General features: G+C 41.1%; 1 protein-coding gene across 1 annotated transcript in view; it reads left to right on the top strand.

The window, feature by feature from the left end:
• ATXN10 (ataxin 10) overlaps positions 1-18,734 on the top strand; it is a 156,200-nt gene that overhangs the window by 21,908 nt on the left and 115,558 nt on the right. The window contains exons 2-5 of the mRNA XM_061204219.1: positions 176-367; positions 5,425-5,507; positions 15,998-16,094; positions 18,294-18,452. Of these exons, the coding sequence (XP_061060202.1) occupies positions 176-367; positions 5,425-5,507; positions 15,998-16,094; positions 18,294-18,452 (531 nt within the window). The remainder of the gene's footprint in view (positions 1-175; positions 368-5,424; positions 5,508-15,997; positions 16,095-18,293; positions 18,453-18,734) is intronic.

The raw sequence follows: 18,734 nt of genomic DNA, 5'->3' as shown, positions 1-18,734 counted from the left end.
GCCTTGGCGAAGTGCTCAGTGTACGTAGCTCTTTTGTGTCGTAAACTAAGGAGCTGGAACAGATGGGCCTAGCTTGCCTCCCCACAGAATTAAGTACCAGCAGTGTTCTGAAAAGGACATTTGGAAATGTCTTTTTCTTTTTTTTCTGGTTTGAAACAATTTTATCCTTTTTCAGAGAAACAGCACCCAGGACTATCTTCCAAAGAGTCCTGGATATCTTAAAGAAATCTTCTCATGCCGTTGAGCTGGCCTGCAGAGACCCATCCCAAGTGGAACATCTGGCTTCCAGTCTGCAGTTAATAACGGAGTGCTTCCGGTGTCTCCGGAATGCTTGTATTGAGTGTTCTGTGAACCAAAATTCAATCAGGTACTATTCTTTGTAGTTACATATATGCCTTTGATAATATCTCTTTGTGTACGTGCATGCTGGTTCTGTCATGTTGGCCCATCTGTTAGAGATGGTTTTGGCGTCACAGTCACCCGTGTTTATTAGGAGACTCTCTGCGTCTCCGGGGACAAGTGCTCTGCGGGACTTGCTGTGGGAGACTCCTGGATGAGTGCGTAATGGGACAGCGTGTTTAACATTAGGGGTTATTTAGGTTTCTCACTTGCATTTATAATGTTTTGAGGGATTTGGTTTTTTACGTAACACAATGATTTGAACTTAATTTTGATCCTTTGATTCTAGATTCTGCCTGCCTAAATGCATTTGCAGTTGTGGACTTCACTTTTCTTAGTTGTAGGTGTTGTAATTAGTTTTAGTGTTTTAATTAGTTGCCCTTGCGTTTACTTCGAACAGGGAGCACGGTGTGAATTTCTAAGACGGTTTATCTTAAGCGTTCCTTAAGATTGTGTAAAGTTGCCAGCTACTGCCACCTAATTTATAATGTACAACTAAAATGGAGTTACAAGGATGAGCAAGAGAATTGCCCTGTCCTGCTCTTGTTCTTGTACATGTTACACTCTCCTCCCAGAACTGAGCACCCTTCCTCTTTGATTTTATGGAATCCACTTCTTATTAACAATTTTTACTTGAGATGAAGTCAGAAGCCACAAAGCATGCTCACTTTTGTTTCCTGGACTTGAATGTAGACAGAGCCCTGGGGCTCCCTGTTACTGCCACGATGAGTGAAGTCGGGCTGGTCCAGAAGCCGATGGAGGGACTCCCTGTGCTGCCTAGACGGTCTTATACCTGAGGCTTTGATATGATTAATGAGGTTTTTTTAGATCAAAGGAGAGGGAACCAAAAGAGAGAGTTGTTTAACTTCAGCACAAAATTGAACATGGCGTCCATATACAGGTAAATGGATAGAAACAGTAATGATCTTGGTAGTAATAGTTAACATTGAAGAAGTATAACTAGTTATATGCTAGAAGCAGCAGGCCAGAAGCTAGATTATTTTGTCCTTTTCCAGGCAGGGAGGCCCTCTAGTGTGACGGGAGAGGGAAAGGAGAGCCCTAGAATGGAAATTCTAACCATTCAGGGCATCAGCTCCTGGGAAAAACATTTTTGTAGTCAGAAAGACGACAAAGATTCTGGTAGGGGCTTTGAGATCAACCTTAACTAAAGCTGATATTCCCGAGCCTGTCAAGATTCAGATCTCAACCAATATGTATTTTTCTGATGTTTTCAGTTATTAAAGAGTTAATTAAAAAGTAGGATGCTATTAAGGCCTAGACCTTTTTACATCTTTTGTCTGAACATTGCACTTTGTGTGGACTGGAATTATTTTTTGCCAAGGACGTATGGAACATGGGGTATAATACAGCAAAGCAAACAATCTGAGTCATACGAAATTTCAGGAAGTACTCAAAGAAAACTGTTGAAAGCAGTTAGCTCTGCATGTAAATATAATCCCTATTGCTGGGGTCGCTATACTTTTACTGCAGAGAGCCAGATAAATAGTTCAGGCTTTGTGATCTCTGTCAGAGGGGCTCACTTCTCCCATTGTAGTAGAAGGGAGCCATATGTAGTACGTGAACAAATGCACATGCTGTGTTCCAGTAAAACCTCATTTGTGAACATTGAAATTTGAATTTCATGTTATGAAGTTACATTTTTCTCCCCCCACCAAATCTGGCCATACAGAAGCAGGCAGTGGGCCCAGGTGCCTGGCAGCCATTTGTATGTGTAGAGGCAAGAGGAGGAACAGAGGTGGAACGGCATCTTCTTTTCGGAGGCAGGTGCTGAGCCCCTTTTCCCACCAGTCTTGTGTTCGGATAAAGAGGAAAGGAGCAATGGCTGTCTGCCCACCTGGCCTTGGGGAGGGGAGAGAGGATTCTAGCCTTGTGCACACCGACCCTGACCCTCTTCTTTAGCAGTGAATGTCTTGGCTTAATTCTGATTTATGTTGAGAAGAAGTGAAGAAGGTAGGGAGCTGTATGAGTTTCCTTTGCTGCTGTAACAAAGTACTGCAAATTCAGTAGCTTAAAATAACAGAAATTTATTATCTGACAGTTCTGGAGGTCAGAAGTCCAAAATCAGTTTTCCTGACCTAAAGTTAGTGTCAGCAGGGCTGGTTCCTTCTGGAGTCTTTAGTAGAGAATTGATTCCCTTGGCTTTTCTAGCTTCCTGAGGCTGCCTGCATTCCTTTACTTCAGAGCAACACCGTAACCTCTTCCAGTCTCTTTCCGACTCTGACCATATGGCATCCCTCTGATAAGGACCATTATGGTTACATGAGGCCCACCCAGGTGATTCAGGATAATCTTCCCATCTTCAAACCATTAATTTAATCACTCCTAGAAAGTCTCTTGCGGTATTTTCTGACCAGTTCTTATTCTCCAGAAACAGCCAGCAGTCCAACAATTCAGTTCCATTCTGACACTAACTACCTCAAGTTAGTGGCTTCAGATCCCATAACTTCATGGCTCAGTCCCACAAGACTGCCCCACCTTGGATGCCAGCTGCAAATGGGGCACCCAGGCTACATTTCTGCCCAGCTGACTACAAATTCAGGGGTTCCCAGGACACCCCTCAGGTTTGATAATTCAGTAGAACGACTCACAGAACTCAGGGTAGCACTTTACATTCTGTTACTAGTTTACTATAAAGGGACAGCCACCTGGAAGAGATACATAGGATGGGGCGGGGCACAGAACATCTGTGCCCTCTCCAGGCATGCCATCTTCTGAGCACTTTGATGTGCTCATCAGCCCATTCAGAAGCTTTCCAAACTCATTGTTTCGGACTTTTTATGGAAGTTCCATCACATAGGTGTGATTGATTAAATCATCGGCCATGGTGATTGAACTGCCTTCCCTTCCTCAGAGGTAGGAGGTTGGGGTTGAAGGTTCCAGCTGTCTGATCTTAGGGCTGGTCCCTCTGGCAGCCAGCTCCCATCCTGCAGGCCCAGGAAGAGTCCCCTCTTTAGCATAAGCTCAGGTATGGTTGAAAGGGGCTTGTTACGAATAACAAAAGGCCTTCCTCTCACACAGGAACTTCCAAGGGTTTTAGGAGCTCTGTGCCAGGAACTGGGGACAAAGATCAAATATAAATTGATTATATCACATCTCTTTGCCATGTAAGGTAATATAGTCAGTTTCCAGAGTTTAGTATGTGGACATCTTTAGGGGACCGTTATTTTGCCTAGCACAGTCTACTCTTCGTTCCCTAAAGATTCACGTCTGTCCTATGTGCAAAATACATTCATCTCGTCTCAAGGTCCCCCACATTCTCGACCCATTCAGCATCAACTCTAGCCCAAAATCTCATCTAAGTCTCATTAGCTAAAAAGTCCCAAATCTTACCATCTGAATTACATTTGGGTGAGACTCTGGGTATGATTCATCCTGAAGCAAAATTCCTTTTTATCTTTGGACATGTGAAACTAGACACGAAGTTGTCTGCTCCCAAAATACAATGGTTGGACAGGCCTAGGATAACAGTTTTAGACATTACCCTCTAAAAGAGGAGAAAATTGAGGGAAAAGAGGAGTCACTGGTCCCAAGCAATTTCAAAATCCAGTTGGGCAAACTCAGGTTTTGAGGCCTGGGCATGATCCTCTGTGGCTTGAGGCTCTGCCCTTGGTCCTACCCTCAGAGTCATCCTTCCTTTTTCTCGAAGGGTAAGAGTAATACATGTTTTCAGCTGAGTAACTTGATCAGCCTCTTTCCTGCCTGTAGGATTTTGGGAGTTTAACAGCCTTCTTTCATTTCATCCTTTCTCTGTGCATTTCATCCAGGTTGGCAGAGTTTCTACTGGTATGACATTCTCAAAAACCTTGTGGGTCTCACATGTATGTCATGGGGAGTTATATACCATTAGGCAATCTAGGGTCTGCCATAGAGCTTTCTTAGATAACCCCATCTCTAGTCCTGATTTCTGCTGAGATGACTGAGGGGAATGAGTAACACTCCTAGTCTCTTTAAAGAGCCCTCTGTGTAACTGAACACCGACCTTCTGGTTCTTCCAAGGCATTAGCAAAAGGTCGTCCAGCCACATCCTTGGCTTTCTCTCCAGAGCACAGTTTCCTCACAGTGAATAGTCTAGTTTTAGCGTCTTTTGCAATCCGGATAGACTGAGAATTTCCCGAATCATACCTGGTTCCCTTTTAGTCTCCTCTGTCTCTCCCCTCTCGCATTTTACCATACGCACCAAGAGGAAATCAGGCCACACCTTCAACGTGTTGCTTGGAAATCTGCTCAGCTAAATATCCAAATTCATTGTTTTGCTAAGCTTCTGCCACTGTAGAAAAAGGATCGTTCCGTCCAGTTTCCAGTAACGAGTTCCTCATTTTCTTCTGAGATCTCACCAGCAGTGCCTTCAGTGTCCACATTTCTATTCAAGGCATCTAGGCCTTTTCTGTCCTGCTTCTCAAAATTCTTCCAGCCTCTGCCCATTGCCAGATCCCAAAGCCACTTCCACGTATCTGTTTGTTACAGCAGCACCCCATTTCTGCTACCCACATTAGCTTCCTGTTGCTACTTGACAAATTACTAAAAACTTAGTGGCTTAAAATAACATATTTATTATCTTACAGTTCTGAAATTCAGAAGTCCACAGTGGGCCAACATGGCTGAACCCCTTTTGGAGGCTCTAGGGGAGAATCATTTTCCTTGCCTTTTCCAGCTTGTAGAGGCTGCCTGCGTTCCTTGGCTCATGGCCGCCCTCCCTGACCCTCCAATATTCCTCTTATAAGGACCCGTGTGATACATTGGGCCCAGCTGGTTAATAATCCAGGATAGTCCTTTCATCTCAAGGTCCTTAATTTATTCACGACTGGAAAAGTCCCCTTTGCCATGTAAGGTAACATATTCACAGGTTTTGGGTATTAAGATGTGGATACCTTGGAGGGCCATTATTCTGCCCACTACAGGAACTGTTAACCGGTAGTCTCTGCATTCATTGTGGATCATAATTTGAAGTGCAGGTTTAAGAAAAAGAATGTGTCTAACTTTGTCCTTTTTAAAAACCTTATACAGGAACTTGGATACAATTGGTGTTGCTGTTGATTTGATTCTTCTTTTTCGTGAACTTCGAGTGGAACAGGAATCCCTGTTGACAGGTAATTTGCAGTATGATTCATGGATTACTTATATCTTTGAAAAGGATTTAAATACCAGTACTCTGAGTATTACATCATTCATTAAAGCAGATGGTTCTGTATTTCATGAAACAGAGAAACTTCATTAGTGATATTAAAGAATTACCATGGAAGAAAGTTGTAGTGACTTCCAATTTTCTCCCTCTGTTGTGGGCTAAATTGTGTGTGTTCCACCCACCCCGCCTTCCCCAATTCATATGTTGAAGTCCTAACCCCTAGTGTACTTCAGAATGTGATTATATTTGGAGACAGGGCCTTTAAAGAGATAATTAAGGTAAAATGAGGTCATATGGGTAGACCCTAATCAAGTGTCACTGGTGTCCTTATAAGAAGGAGAGATGAGGACACAGGTGCAGAGGGATGACCATGTGAAGACACAGGGAAAAGATGACCATCTGCAAACCAAGGAGAGAGGCCTCAGAAGAAACCAATCCTGCCGACACCTTGACCTCAGACTTCTAGCAACAAAACAGAAAACAAGTTTTTCTTGTTTAAGGCACCCAGTCTGTGGTACTTTGTTATGGCAGCCCTAGCAAAGTGATACAGTGTCTTTTAATATGTGTCGATGTGGCAGGCCCTATTCTAGGTGTTGGATGTGATCTGAACAGGGACCAAAGCAGTCAAAAATCTCTGTCCTCAGGTGTGTACGTTCCAGTGAGGGGAGCCTTGTATTAAATATATTAAATAAGGCAGATATACAGCATGACAGAGAGGGAAGTTAGCTCTGATTGTTAATAGCTGTTGATATGGGATTAAGAGAAAAACCAAGCTCCTTAATTTGAAGACCAGGAAGCTCTTCCAGAGTTTTTGGAATGTTTTTCGTTCTTGAACTACTTGCATCAACACTTCTCCTTTGGACAGGGGTTATTATCATACCATTATATTTAAAAATAAAAACAGAGAATTTTAACAGATGATCTCTTTATCCAAGGAATTGAAATACTTGTGGGTAAACCTAAGTCATTTAATAGAACATCTCAATGTAAATATCCAGCTTATAAAATGTACTAGATTGGAGGTTAAAAAAAATTTTTTTTAGTGCTAATTCAATGAATAGTTACTTCAAATGAGAGCTCTCCAGCTGTATTTAAAATATGTTGATTTATATACAATTTTTAATGCCTATACTTACTATATAAAGTGAAGCATGCTTATCTGAATGTTAGTGGGGAGGCTGCTGTGAGAAGGTAGAGAGAGAATTTGAGCTCGTCTTTCTTCACAGGCATAGAGACCGAGGCCCACAGTGAAACGGGCTAACTGAACTGTCAGAGGTACCACCCGGCTTGGTTTAGTTCTCATTCTACTCTGTGATTTCTTAGTGTTTTCATTTAAAACTCATTTGTTAAAATTCCTGCGTCTTTCTATTTGATTTAGGATTCTTCCTCTGGGACATTGTAATTATTTTTTGAACTAATTCAATTATCTAAGAATTGGCACACAAAGTGTTAGCTCTAAGTTTTTTGGAACAGCAATAATTTCTTGAGTATTCTCAATTTGGTAGGGTGTAGCATTAGGTTGTAAAGTGTTTTAAAATGTTGTATATTTAAAAGTATTCTTGTAGCTCCATTTTGTGATAAAACAGAAGCCTCAGTGCTCAAATTGGGGATTAAAAATCAGCAATAAAATACAGATTTCACTCTCTAGTATGGAAAGGCAGTTATTTTTGAAGTCTGACTGTGGTATGATAATTCAGAAAGAGAGGTCAGAATGTACTACGTTTTGTAATTGCTGAAAAAAACACTGATGTGGTGGGTAGTGTCACTGACAGAGCTGAGGAACTAGGGTGGGCAGGAGTAGGTTTCTCTGGTGATGATGGATTCCTAAATAAGACACCAGAGGAAGCACTGCACAAACGCTGTGATTAAATAACTGTCAGAGCGGAGCCAGTCCTCCTCCACTTGTGCATAGAATCCCATCCCCACTCGCCCACTCAGGAACTCTTCCCCTGAAAGTGTCCCCTTTCTCTCCGGCATCATCCCTTTCCCCTCTTTACTCCGTCATTTCACCAGCGTATAATGTGCTCTCCTGTTTTCCATCTTAAAAGTGTCTTCCCTTGACTCTGTGTCCCCCTTGGTCCATTATCCCTTGTCTCTATCCCGCGACTGCTACGGAAGATTGGTTACTTGGTGTTTACAATATGCGATGAAAGATTATTTCATCCTTTCTTCTCAGGATTAATTTTCTCTTCACTGAAGTGAATAGATGATCTAACAAAAAAACCAAAGGAGCACATTTCTGAAACTTTTTATGAACTGGTTTGTCATTGATGAATAAATCAGTTGTTTGTTTGGTGGCTTGGCTGTTCATTGATACCCACCAGGCAGAGAGCGTAGATCTTCATAGACCTGTTTTATGTTAGGTATATTAAGAGTTGTTCACAATTTATGTAGTTGCAGTTATATCAGTTAATACATTTTTTATTGTTACGAGATTCACGTCACATAAAGTTAAGCACTTTAAAGTGAACAATCGAGTAGCATTTAGTGCATTCACAGTATTGTACAACCACCACCTCTGTCTAACTGGAAGCATTCTCATCACCCCAAAAGGAAACCCTGTACCCATGGAGCAGTTGCTTTCTATTTCCCAGTTCCCTGAGCCCCTGGCAACCACCATTCTGCATTCTGTCTCTGTGGATTTGCCTGTTCTGGATTTTTCGTATAAATGGAATCCTAGAATTTTGTGACCTTTTTTGTCTGGCTTCTTTCAGTTAGCATAATGTTTTTCGAGGTTCATCCACATTGTACATGTATCAGTGCTTCATTTCTTTGTATGACTGAATAATATTCCATTGTATGCATAGAATACATTTTTTGTTTATCCATTCATTCATTGATGGGCATTTGGGTTGTTTCCACCATTTGGCTCTTGTGCCACTATTTGGCTGTTTAGAATAGTGCTGCTCTGAACATGTGTGTACATATATTTATTTGAGTACCTGTTTTCAGTTCTTTTGGGTATATACCTAGGAGTGGAATTGCTGTGTCAATTTTATATTTAAATTTTTAAGAAACTGCCAAACTTTTCCATAGCAGCTGACTATTTTATATTTTCACCAACAGTGTACAAGATTCCAGTTTCTCCACATCCTTGCTGACATTTGTTTTCCTCTTTTTGGAGTATAGTTATCCTGGTGGGTGTGAAGTGGTATCTCATTGTGGTTTTGGTATGCATTTCCCTAATGACGAATGATGTTGAACATCTTCTCATGTGCCTTTTGGTTATTTGTAAATCTTCTTTGGGGGAATGTCTATTCAAGTCCTTTGCCCAGTTTTTTTTTTTTTTTTTAAGATTTTTTTGATGTGGACCATTTTTAAAGTCTTTATTGAATTTGTTACAATATTGCTTCTGTTTTATGTTTTGGTTTTTTGGCCGTGAGGCACGTGGGATCTTAGCTCCCTGACCAGGGATCGAACCCGCACCCCCTGCATTGGAAGTGCGGAGTCTTAACCACTGGACCGCCAGGGAAGTCCCCTTTGCCCAGTTATTAATTGGGCTTTTAAATTTTGTTGTCAGGTTGTGAGAGTTATTTATGTATTGTGGATACTAGGAATTATGTTGAATCTGCAGATCCACTTGGGGAGAATTGCCATCTTAATGATATTGAGTCTTCTGGTCCATGAATAGGGAACATCTCTCCAGTTATCTAGGTCTTCTTTAATTTTTCAATTGTATCAGTTTCAAGTAGATGGCTTGCGTCTGTTGACAGAGTTGGAAGGACATTACTGAGGCAAGAAGGAAAGTGGAAATGATACTTCTCACTACCTTCTTGAAAAAGGCAGCCAGTGATGTTACTGAATTTTATTTGAAATTCAAGAATGCAACTTTGTTTCAACAATGAAACTTAAACAAATTTTATAGTGTGTTAGTTCAAGCCTAATGCAAATCTTTTCAAAAGTGTTCTTGTTCCCTGATACAGTGCCTGTACTATCTTTTGACTGTTTCTCTGTGAGAACCTTACTCTTTGTAGATTTTTAGCAGGGTATCTGTGCCAGTTTTTTGTTACCGCTCTTGAGGTAAGAACTATAATTACGTTGTCAAAATAATATTTAGAGTATTATTTTCAGAGAATAATTGCAGTGGTGTGACGAATATATTATGGTCATCCAATTATATGTAAACATAAGCATGAGTTATTTTAATTGAGTTATTGGTGTTGTTTTTGGCCTTTGTTCTTTTCTAATCTGTAAAAATAATGTTGGGCTTTTTGAGGGGCTTTGTAACATTTGCAATATTTACATAAAGATCACTTGATAAGCTGTTTGGTAAAAGTAAACTGTCATTTGTACTTGTCTGGAGTTTTCTTTTCTTGTTTCTAGGACATCTTTAAACCTTTTCCTTCCCAGAATTATGTTCTGATTCAGAGTGCTAATTTTTAGTTGCCTGATGAATTGTTGGGTTGTTTGGCTCTCAGACTGACTTATATTGTTGGCTTTTTTTGTGTGTTAAATTAAATCTTACAAGGATTTCAGTGTTAATACTCTAAAATATTCAGCAGAAATAGAAATGTCATTTTACACTACGACTTTAAGATGAAAATGAAGATATTATTTTTTATCATGAACATTTTATATAATTTCATTACAGAGTAATTTTTAAAAATGAAAAGAAAAATAATCATTGTATATGCCGGCTACGTTAGACAAACACTTGACTTTTTTTTAGTCATTCTTCAATATTTGTATGTATGGGTATGAATGTGTACTTGCAGTTTTGTATCCTGCTTTATTTTAGATTATAATGTTAATTCAGTTTTGAGGTTCTTGGTTCAGCATTTTGTCTTCATAGTTTTTTATCTCAGTGTTTTGCTTTTTGGCCACAATTTCGCAACTCTTCTTTGAGCAGCCAGTTGTCGAGTTACTATGAATAAGTGAATAGCATAGGCACGTTACACACCTCAACCTTTTTCATCTTTACAGCTGCTCTGCCTTTGAGCTATTGGAGCAGCAGCGACAGCCTTTGAAGGGAAGGCCTGGGTTCCGGAAAAGTCTGAGGACAGAGGACCCGACCTCCGGGCCTGGGTCAGTAGGCCCATCCCTCCCTCCTAGCAAAGCAGGGATCTAGGAGGTTGAAGGTCTTTGGAAGTCCTCTTGCCCTTAAAAACATCTCCTGGTTGCTGCCTGGCTGGGATTTCCGTTAATAGAGCAGGATCTTTCATTTCATCTCAGACTCTCCTGTGGCTCCTTCCTTGATGAGCTGATTCCTGCTGCTGAGGAAGAGCCCCCGCTTGTGTTTGCCGGTCTTGCTTCTGCCACTTGCAGGCTTCATGCCCCAGGCCAGTTACCTGACCTTCTGAGCTTTGGTTACTCTTTGCAAGAGGGGGATAATATGAACCCCGACCCCGTACGGTTGTCACGGGGGTTAGATGACATCTTACAGTTAGAACACAGTGTCTAGCACCTAGTAAACACTCAACACATGCTAGGTATCACTGTTACTGTTACCTCATTCCTTGGTTCTCGATGCTTTATTCATGCTGGTCTTTAGTTCCTCAGAAGTGTCTCGCTCTCTCTCCACTCAGGGTCTCATCACACGCCACTCTGTCTGTATGGACTGTCCTGGCCCCGAAGGAACCACTTGGAAAACAGCAAACAGTCGGGTGCAGGCGCTGATCCCTCAGCATGGGTGCCAGGCAGGGGTAGCTGGGGCCTGGCACGGAGGGCTGAGGCTGAGGCTTGTCAGGCACTGGCTTTTAGTTGTGTGACCTGAGGAGGGGGCTGGGGCAGGGGTGGGCGTGCAGGGATTCACGGTAGTGTCTGTTCATCGCAAAGCGCACAAGTTTAAGTATTTACTTACCAGCATCGCATACCCGTGAGAACTGGCCGACTGTTCGCGCTCTTCTCTTGGTGTGCGGGGTCTGGGGCCCTCACCTGCTGCTGACTTGGGTGGCGTGATAAAGATATCTGCCTTACTGTGACAATTAAATAAGAACTTGTATAAAATAAAGCACTTGGAACGGTACATGTCGCGTTAGTGATTGTCTAATGTTGGGTGTCGTTCTGGTTACGGGGCTGTTGTTACTCGGCTTTGAGCTTAGCCCTCTGTGCTCTGTTTCGTGGTGCAGGGGCTGGGAGTCCAGAAACACATTTCTCCTCCGCTTTCAGTGAGGTTCAGCCAATGAAGGATCTAGTGGGGACCAGAAGGCAGGAGGGGAAAGGGTGACTCGCCCCCTACTCGGGTCTCCCCTGGATGGTTCCCTTTCCAGCTTCCTTCCCACTCGGAAAGCCTCCTAGTATTTCCTAGAGACACCACTGTTAGCTGGCACGGGCCCTTCTTCCACGCGCCAGAGGTACCAGCGGTAGCCTGGGCAGCCCCTTCCACAGAGGCCCGGGTTCCGGCTCTGCAGAGCCCCTCCAGGCTTCTGGGTTCTCACAACCTTACCCTCTTCCCTTTGTGCCTCCAGTTTGAAGGGTGGTAGGTGGTGGTTTCCTGTAGCCTTAATCTCTGTGTTACCTCAGTGTTGCCTTTTTAGTTGAACTAATTCCATATATTAAATTTTCTTTGTTAAAAGATAGTTTGGTTTCTGTCTGTCTGACTTGGTCCCGACTGATTGAACTATTCTTATTTTCTAAGGTTGTGCTTGATGCCATCGTCTCTTGCTTCCCCTGGGGCCCTCTTTCCCTTCCTCACAACTTCCCTCCCTCCCTTCTCTGCATCTGCTCTGCCAGCTCGGGTACAACCAGGAGACACAAACCGCACTGCAATTTGAATAGGGAAGATTTAAAATAAAGAATTACTAACTATAACAGAGGCTTGAAATAACAGGGGATTGACTACTAAGAAGTAAAGAGAATGCCAGAGAACACAGGGATTGCAGATACAAGGAGCAGCCAGTGCCCCCAGGGCTGAGATGAGCGTCCAGGGAAGAGGCTGCCCTCCCCCTAGGCCTGAGATCCAGGCCTGCTTGGAGAGGGCACGGCTGTGGCTCACGGGGTGGTGGTGAAGCCGCCGAGGGGTGGTGTTGGTGGAACTTACTGGAAATCCACCCTCTGGGGTGCAGGGGGGAGTCGTCCACAGAGAGCTTCCATGACTTGAAACTGGCTTCGAAGCATCCTGAGGAAGTTCCTGGCTCCTGGACACTGCTGGTTGGTCCTGCTGTGTGAGAGCTCCTCACTGGAGAAGCTGCAGGAGATGAACGCCAGAGAAACAGGAGAAGCATGGCCAGAGGACTACCCAGAACCAGGAGGAGAGAAACTCCGCTCCCTCCAGCCCTCCAGTACCCCTCCAGCGCCTCTGCCCACGAGGCCGTACGTGCCAGCTGACAAAGGAGACCTTCAAAGGGCCCACCTTTATGTTTGCAGAGCAGGCAGTGAAGCTAAGAGGCAGTGATTGATAACTGGTGCTCAGTCAAAGATCATTTAAATGCGGTCTGTTCACAGATGGCAAAGAACTTTAGAGAACCTTTAGCTCCTAATGCATTACATTCTCACAAACACTTTGTTATTTTCTAATTTTTGCCAGTGTGGTGGGTGTGTAGTACAGTCTTGTGGTTTTCCCGTGGGTTTGAGTGCTTTTTCTTTTGTGTATGTGTATGTATATATATATAAATATGTATATATTGGGTGGGCCAAAAGGTTCGTTCAGTTTTTTCCGTGCAATGGCGGTAGTGGCACTCAGTTGTCTTTAACTTCATTCAAAACAATTTTGTTAAATTGTAGGTGACAGCTGTCATATCAGCGTGCATTTAAAAAAAGACTTATCAAAATTGGTGAATTTTTGTGTAGCCATTTTAATATCGAAGATGGAAGAAAAGAAGCAACATTTTTGGCATATTATGATTTATTATTTCAAGAAAGGTAAAAACACGACCGAAACGCAAAAAAAGATTTGTGCAGTGTATGGAGAGGGTGCTGTGACTGATCGAACGTGTCAGAAGTGGTTTGCGAAGTTTCGTGCTGGAGATTTCTCACTGGATGATGCTCCATGGTCAGGTAGACCAGTTGAAGTTGATAGTGATCAAATCGAGATATTAATCGAGAGCAGTGAAGGTTATACCACGCGGGAGATAGCCGACATACTCAGAATATCCAAATCAAGCATTGAAAATCACTTGCACCAGCTTGGTTATGTTAATTGCTTTGATGTTTGGGTTCCACATAAGTTTAAACGGAAAAAAACCTTCTTGACCGTATTTCCTCATGCGATTCTCTACTTAAACGTAATAAAAACGTTTCAGGTTTTTTTGCCACATTGTGTGGCATGCGGAACTTTCCCAACCAGAGATCGAACCTGTGCCCTCTGCATTGGAAGCGTGGAGTCTTAACCACTGGACCACCAGGGATGTTCAAACGTTCCATTTTTAAAACAAATTGTGACGGCCGATGAAAAGTGGATACTGTACAATAATGTGGAGCGGAAGAGATCGTGGGGCAAGCGAAATGAACCACCGCCAACCGCACCAAAGGCTGCTCTTCATCCAAAGATGGTGATGTGTTTATGGTGGCATTGGAAGGGAGTCCTCTATTATAAGCTCCTTCTGGAAAACCAAATGATTAATTCCAACAAGTACTGCTCCCAATTAGGCCAACTGAAAGCAGCACTCAACAAAAAGTATCTGGAATTAGTCAACAGAAAATGCATAATCTTCCATCAGGATAATGCAAGATCGCATGTTTCTTTGATGACCAGGAAAAACTGTTACAGCTTGGCTGGGAAGTTCTGATTCATCTGCCGTATTCACCAGACATTGCACCTTCAGATTTCCACTTATTTAGGTCTTTACAAACTTCTCTTAATGGAAAAAATTTCAATTCCCTGGAAGACTGTAAAAGGCACCTGGAACAGTTCTTTGCTCAAAAAGCTAAAGTTTTGGGAAGATGGAATTATGAAGTTGCCTGAAAAATGGCAGAAGGTAGTGGAACAAAAGGGTGAATATATTGTTCAATAAAATTCTTGGTGAAAATGAAAAATGTGTCTTTTATTTTTACTTAAAAACCGAAGGCACTTTTTGGCCAACCCAATACATACATACATACATACATACATACATATATATATATATATATATATATATATATATATATATATATATATATATATATTCTGTGGAGATGTGGACAAATGTACAAGGACATGTATCCATCATTGTAATATCATACAGAGAAGCTTCACTGCCCTGAAAATCCTCTGTGCTCCACCTGTTCACACCCCCTCCTGTGCCCTGACCCCTGGCAACCACCGATCTTTTTACTGCCTCCATAGTTTTGCCTTTTCCAGAATGTCATAGCGTTGGAATCATACAGTTCGTAGCCTTTTCAGATTGGCTTTTCATTTGGTAATACGCATTTAATGTTCATTTTCATGGCTTGATAACTCATTTCTTTTTAGTGCTGAGTAATATTCCACTGTCTGGATGGACCACAGTTTATTCACCTACTGAAGGACATCTTGGTTGCTTCCAAGTTTTGGCAGTTATGAATAAAGCTGCTATAAACATTCACGTGCAGGGTTTTGTGTGGACATAAGTTTTCAGTTACTTTGGGTAAATACCAAGGAGTGTGATTGTTGGATTGTATGCTAAGAATATGTTTAGTTTTGTAGGAAACCACCAAACAGTCTCCCAAAGTGGCTGCAGCATTCTGCGTTCCCACCTGCAGTGGATGAGAGTTCCTGTTGCTCTACATCCTTGCCTGCATTTGTTGTCAGCATTCTGCATTTTGTCCAGTATTCTGCGGTTTTATTTGGTGAAATAGTCTAAATGTGTCAACTAGGTTGTTATTAAATCTTACTTAAATCTTCTAGATATGCTGATTGTTTTGTCTGCTTATTTTATAATTTACTGGAAAAGGTATATTATTATTGCCAAATTTAATTGTGGGTTTTTCTCTTTCCTCTATACTTTTGTCAGTTTTTCTTTCATATATATTTGAGACAATGTTATTAGGTGATTCCAATTTAAAATTATACCTTTCTGTGAATTAAGTAATTCTGAAATGACTTTTAAAAAAATTTCCAATAATACTTTTTGCCTTAAAGTTTTTTATGTCCGATTTTAAGTGGTTGTATGACTACCTTTGTAGGCTGGTATTTGCCTCGTATATCTTTTCACCATTCTTTAACTTTCAGTGCTTCGATAGCCTTATATTTTACATGTCTTGTTTTAAATTGTATATTGTTAGATTTTAAAAGATCTAGTCTAAGAGTAACTGTCTTTCAATTGGAACACATATTCCAATGATACTTAATGTGATTACAGGTATATTTGTGTCTACAGTTACAATGTTTTAAAGAAGTTAATTAATTTTGTGTAGAGTACATTGTTTTGGTAAGGCATTTTAATATTAACGTCATGCCCAAAGTTTCATTGTGGTGAGAGACTTTTATAGTTAAAAGAAGCAAACAGAAACTTTCTGTTTAATAACATGTGGAGTATTTCTAACTAAGATGTATTTATTTGGTGTTTTGAAAAATTCTTTTAATCATGTATCTTTTTTGCCTTTATAAATCCTCAGCTTTTCGCTGTGGTCTGCAATTTTTAGGCAATATTGCCTCACGGAATGAAGATTCCCAGTCTATTGTTTGGATGCATGCTTTCCCAGAACTCTTTTTGTGAGTATATTCATAAGAGTTTTTCTGACTTCTGAAAAGATTGTGATTATATCTGTTCCAAAACAGGAGAAACTAACCTTTGGTAACAGAACTCAGGACAGCGGTTGCTCTTGGTGGGTAGTGGCGGGTTTAGTACTGGCTGGGAGAGGGCACAAGGTAGACTCGTGGGTTCCTGGGAATGTTCTGTATCTTAATCTGCGTGGTGGTCACATAGGTATATACACATCTCATAATTTATTGGGCTGTACACGTAAGGTGTATGCCCTTCATTGTATGTCAGTTTTTACTTTAAGTAAATAAAAGTTTTGGTTAAAGTAAGGAATGCTGTTAAGGACACTTTTTTTATAAGAAAAAAGCCATAAAATATTGAAGTATGGGCAATGAATTAATCATGTATTTATTAATTGAGCATTTCTTATATGCTTGGCACAATGCTATATGTTTTGGTAGATAATGGAGAAGTATAAGATGTGGATAACCAATCCGTTTGTGTAGATTGGTTCATGGTGTACTTTCCCTGGTGATTTGCTACTGTGTTTTGACCAGCTGTGTTCATAAGAAATGGAGCATGGAGATGAAAGGTGAGCAGGTGATGGAGGAAGGATAGGTAATAGGAAAGGCCCCATCCTGGGGCAGGAGGCCTGGCTTCTGGTTCAGGTTCTGTTGCCAACCAATGGGGTATCTTTGGTGGTGGCAACAGTATAAGCAGCAGAGCAGCTATCGTTTGAATGCCCAGAGCTGGGTCTTTTCTGTATATTTCCCGTCCTTTACCCTTTGCCCCGTGGGGCAAGCGGTACTGTCCCTGTTTGGACAAATGAGGGAACTGACACTTATCACTGGTAAATGGCGTAGCTGGAACGGGAACCCCATGCTGCCCTCTGGATCCAAAGCCTACGCTCTTTAAATACCAGCTGCCTAAGTTCTGTGCTGCCTTCCCTGGTTGTATAGGTTTTCTGGGCTCATCTGTATGGTGTAAGGATCAGATAAACGCTTATGTTAGCTCTAGCTCACTGAGCCTGTGACCGGTTCTCAAATTCCTGCAGGTAATTAGAGTTGAAGGCATACAATCTTTATGGTTAATAATAATTGAGTTTAGGTTGGAAGGAAAGAATTGTGGAATTCAAGCTGTAGAAATAAAAATTACTCATTTTTGAGAGTTCACTCCTTTCGAACACTTTGAACACCTCCTTTCTGCCAGGCTCTGGCTGGAGTGGGGTAAGGGTACCTTAGATACATTCACCGCTCCCCCGCAGCCCGTGCTGTAAGCGTGTTGTAGTGTAAGAACCGATGCATTAATAACACAGGTGAATCCGGCCCTGAACAAGGCCGTCGGAGGAGTTTACTTGGCAATTACATGGTGGTTTTACATTCGTTATCAAATCTGGTCCTCACAGAAGCCCTCTGAGACAGGCCAAGGAGGTCTTGTTATTATATTCCATTTTTATGTCAGAAAACACACCGGAAGAGGTTATGTGACTTCACTCTATATGTGTTTGTGAGACAGATACAACCAAATTTGAATTCAGCTTTGGCAGGTACTGGCTTTGTGCCTTTGGGCAAGTAAAGTCAACACATTCTTCATCTATAATATAAGGATAATACCTCCTCCAGAAGAGTATTATGAAGTTTAAATGAAAGAAAAAAAAAATCCTGCCATAGTGCATAACCCATAATATAATTGAAAATTGATAAATTAGTGACCTTTCTAAGATCACATAGCTGATAGGTGGATGAACCGGGAGTTATACGGAGGCTTTTGACTCCAAATTTTATTTCTTGCCAATATATCATCTTTCCCTTAAACATTCTGTCCCTCAAACTGTTAAAGAAATGTCTATAGTCATTGAAGTATCATTTTTTGCCTTTTGATGTTTTTTCTAACAAGAATGAACATTTTAATGCTTTATAAATGTAATCATTTTATCTTTTTCTTTAATCAGATGTCATTTGCTTTTTGCCTCTGACTCATAAGTGAACTGCAGCTTTTGTATTGGGTACTCTGTGTTGTGACTAATTTTCAATTTGCTATTTTTGCCATAAATTATGTACTTGTTTAAAAGTGTTGTAATTCTTCATTAAATCCTTAAAAATATCAGTATATACTGAACTTGTTAATGAGATTATTATTATTTATGAGTTATAATCATGTTTTATCATGCTGCTAAGTTGGGCTAACACCCTGATTTCTTTATTTGGAAGGTCTTGCTTAAATCATCCAGACAAAAAAATTGTTGCCTACTCATCAATGATTTTGTTCACATCCCTTAATTCTGAAAGAATGAAGGAGCTGGAAGAAAACCTCAATATTGCGATTGATGTCATAGAAGCTCACCAGAAGCAGCCTGAATCGGAATGGCCGTGAGTATCTTGTTAGAAATGTGGCTGCTTAAACATCCTGACATCACTTTCCTGGTAGAGGTTTAAGTAAAAGTTTGAATTATAACAATTGAACAATAAGTTAAAGCTTAACATATGTTGAAAAACTAGGAAAAGATCCCATTTCTAGCCTTCCTTGTTTGTAAATAAATATGTGTTTCTCTGATGTCCTTTCTATTCTGACTTCTGCTTTGGATGGAATATATTTTTGATCCTCTCCCAAGATAATTTGTTCTATTTTCCATAAAGCTGGAGTATTACTTA

This window comes from Eubalaena glacialis, chromosome 11 (assembly GCF_028564815.1).
Source record: "Eubalaena glacialis isolate mEubGla1 chromosome 11, mEubGla1.1.hap2.+ XY, whole genome shotgun sequence".
NCBI classification, from domain to species: domain Eukaryota; kingdom Metazoa; phylum Chordata; class Mammalia; order Artiodactyla; family Balaenidae; genus Eubalaena; species Eubalaena glacialis.
Note: the sequence above shows the minus strand (reverse complement) of the source record. Positions and strands in the feature narration are given on the sequence as shown.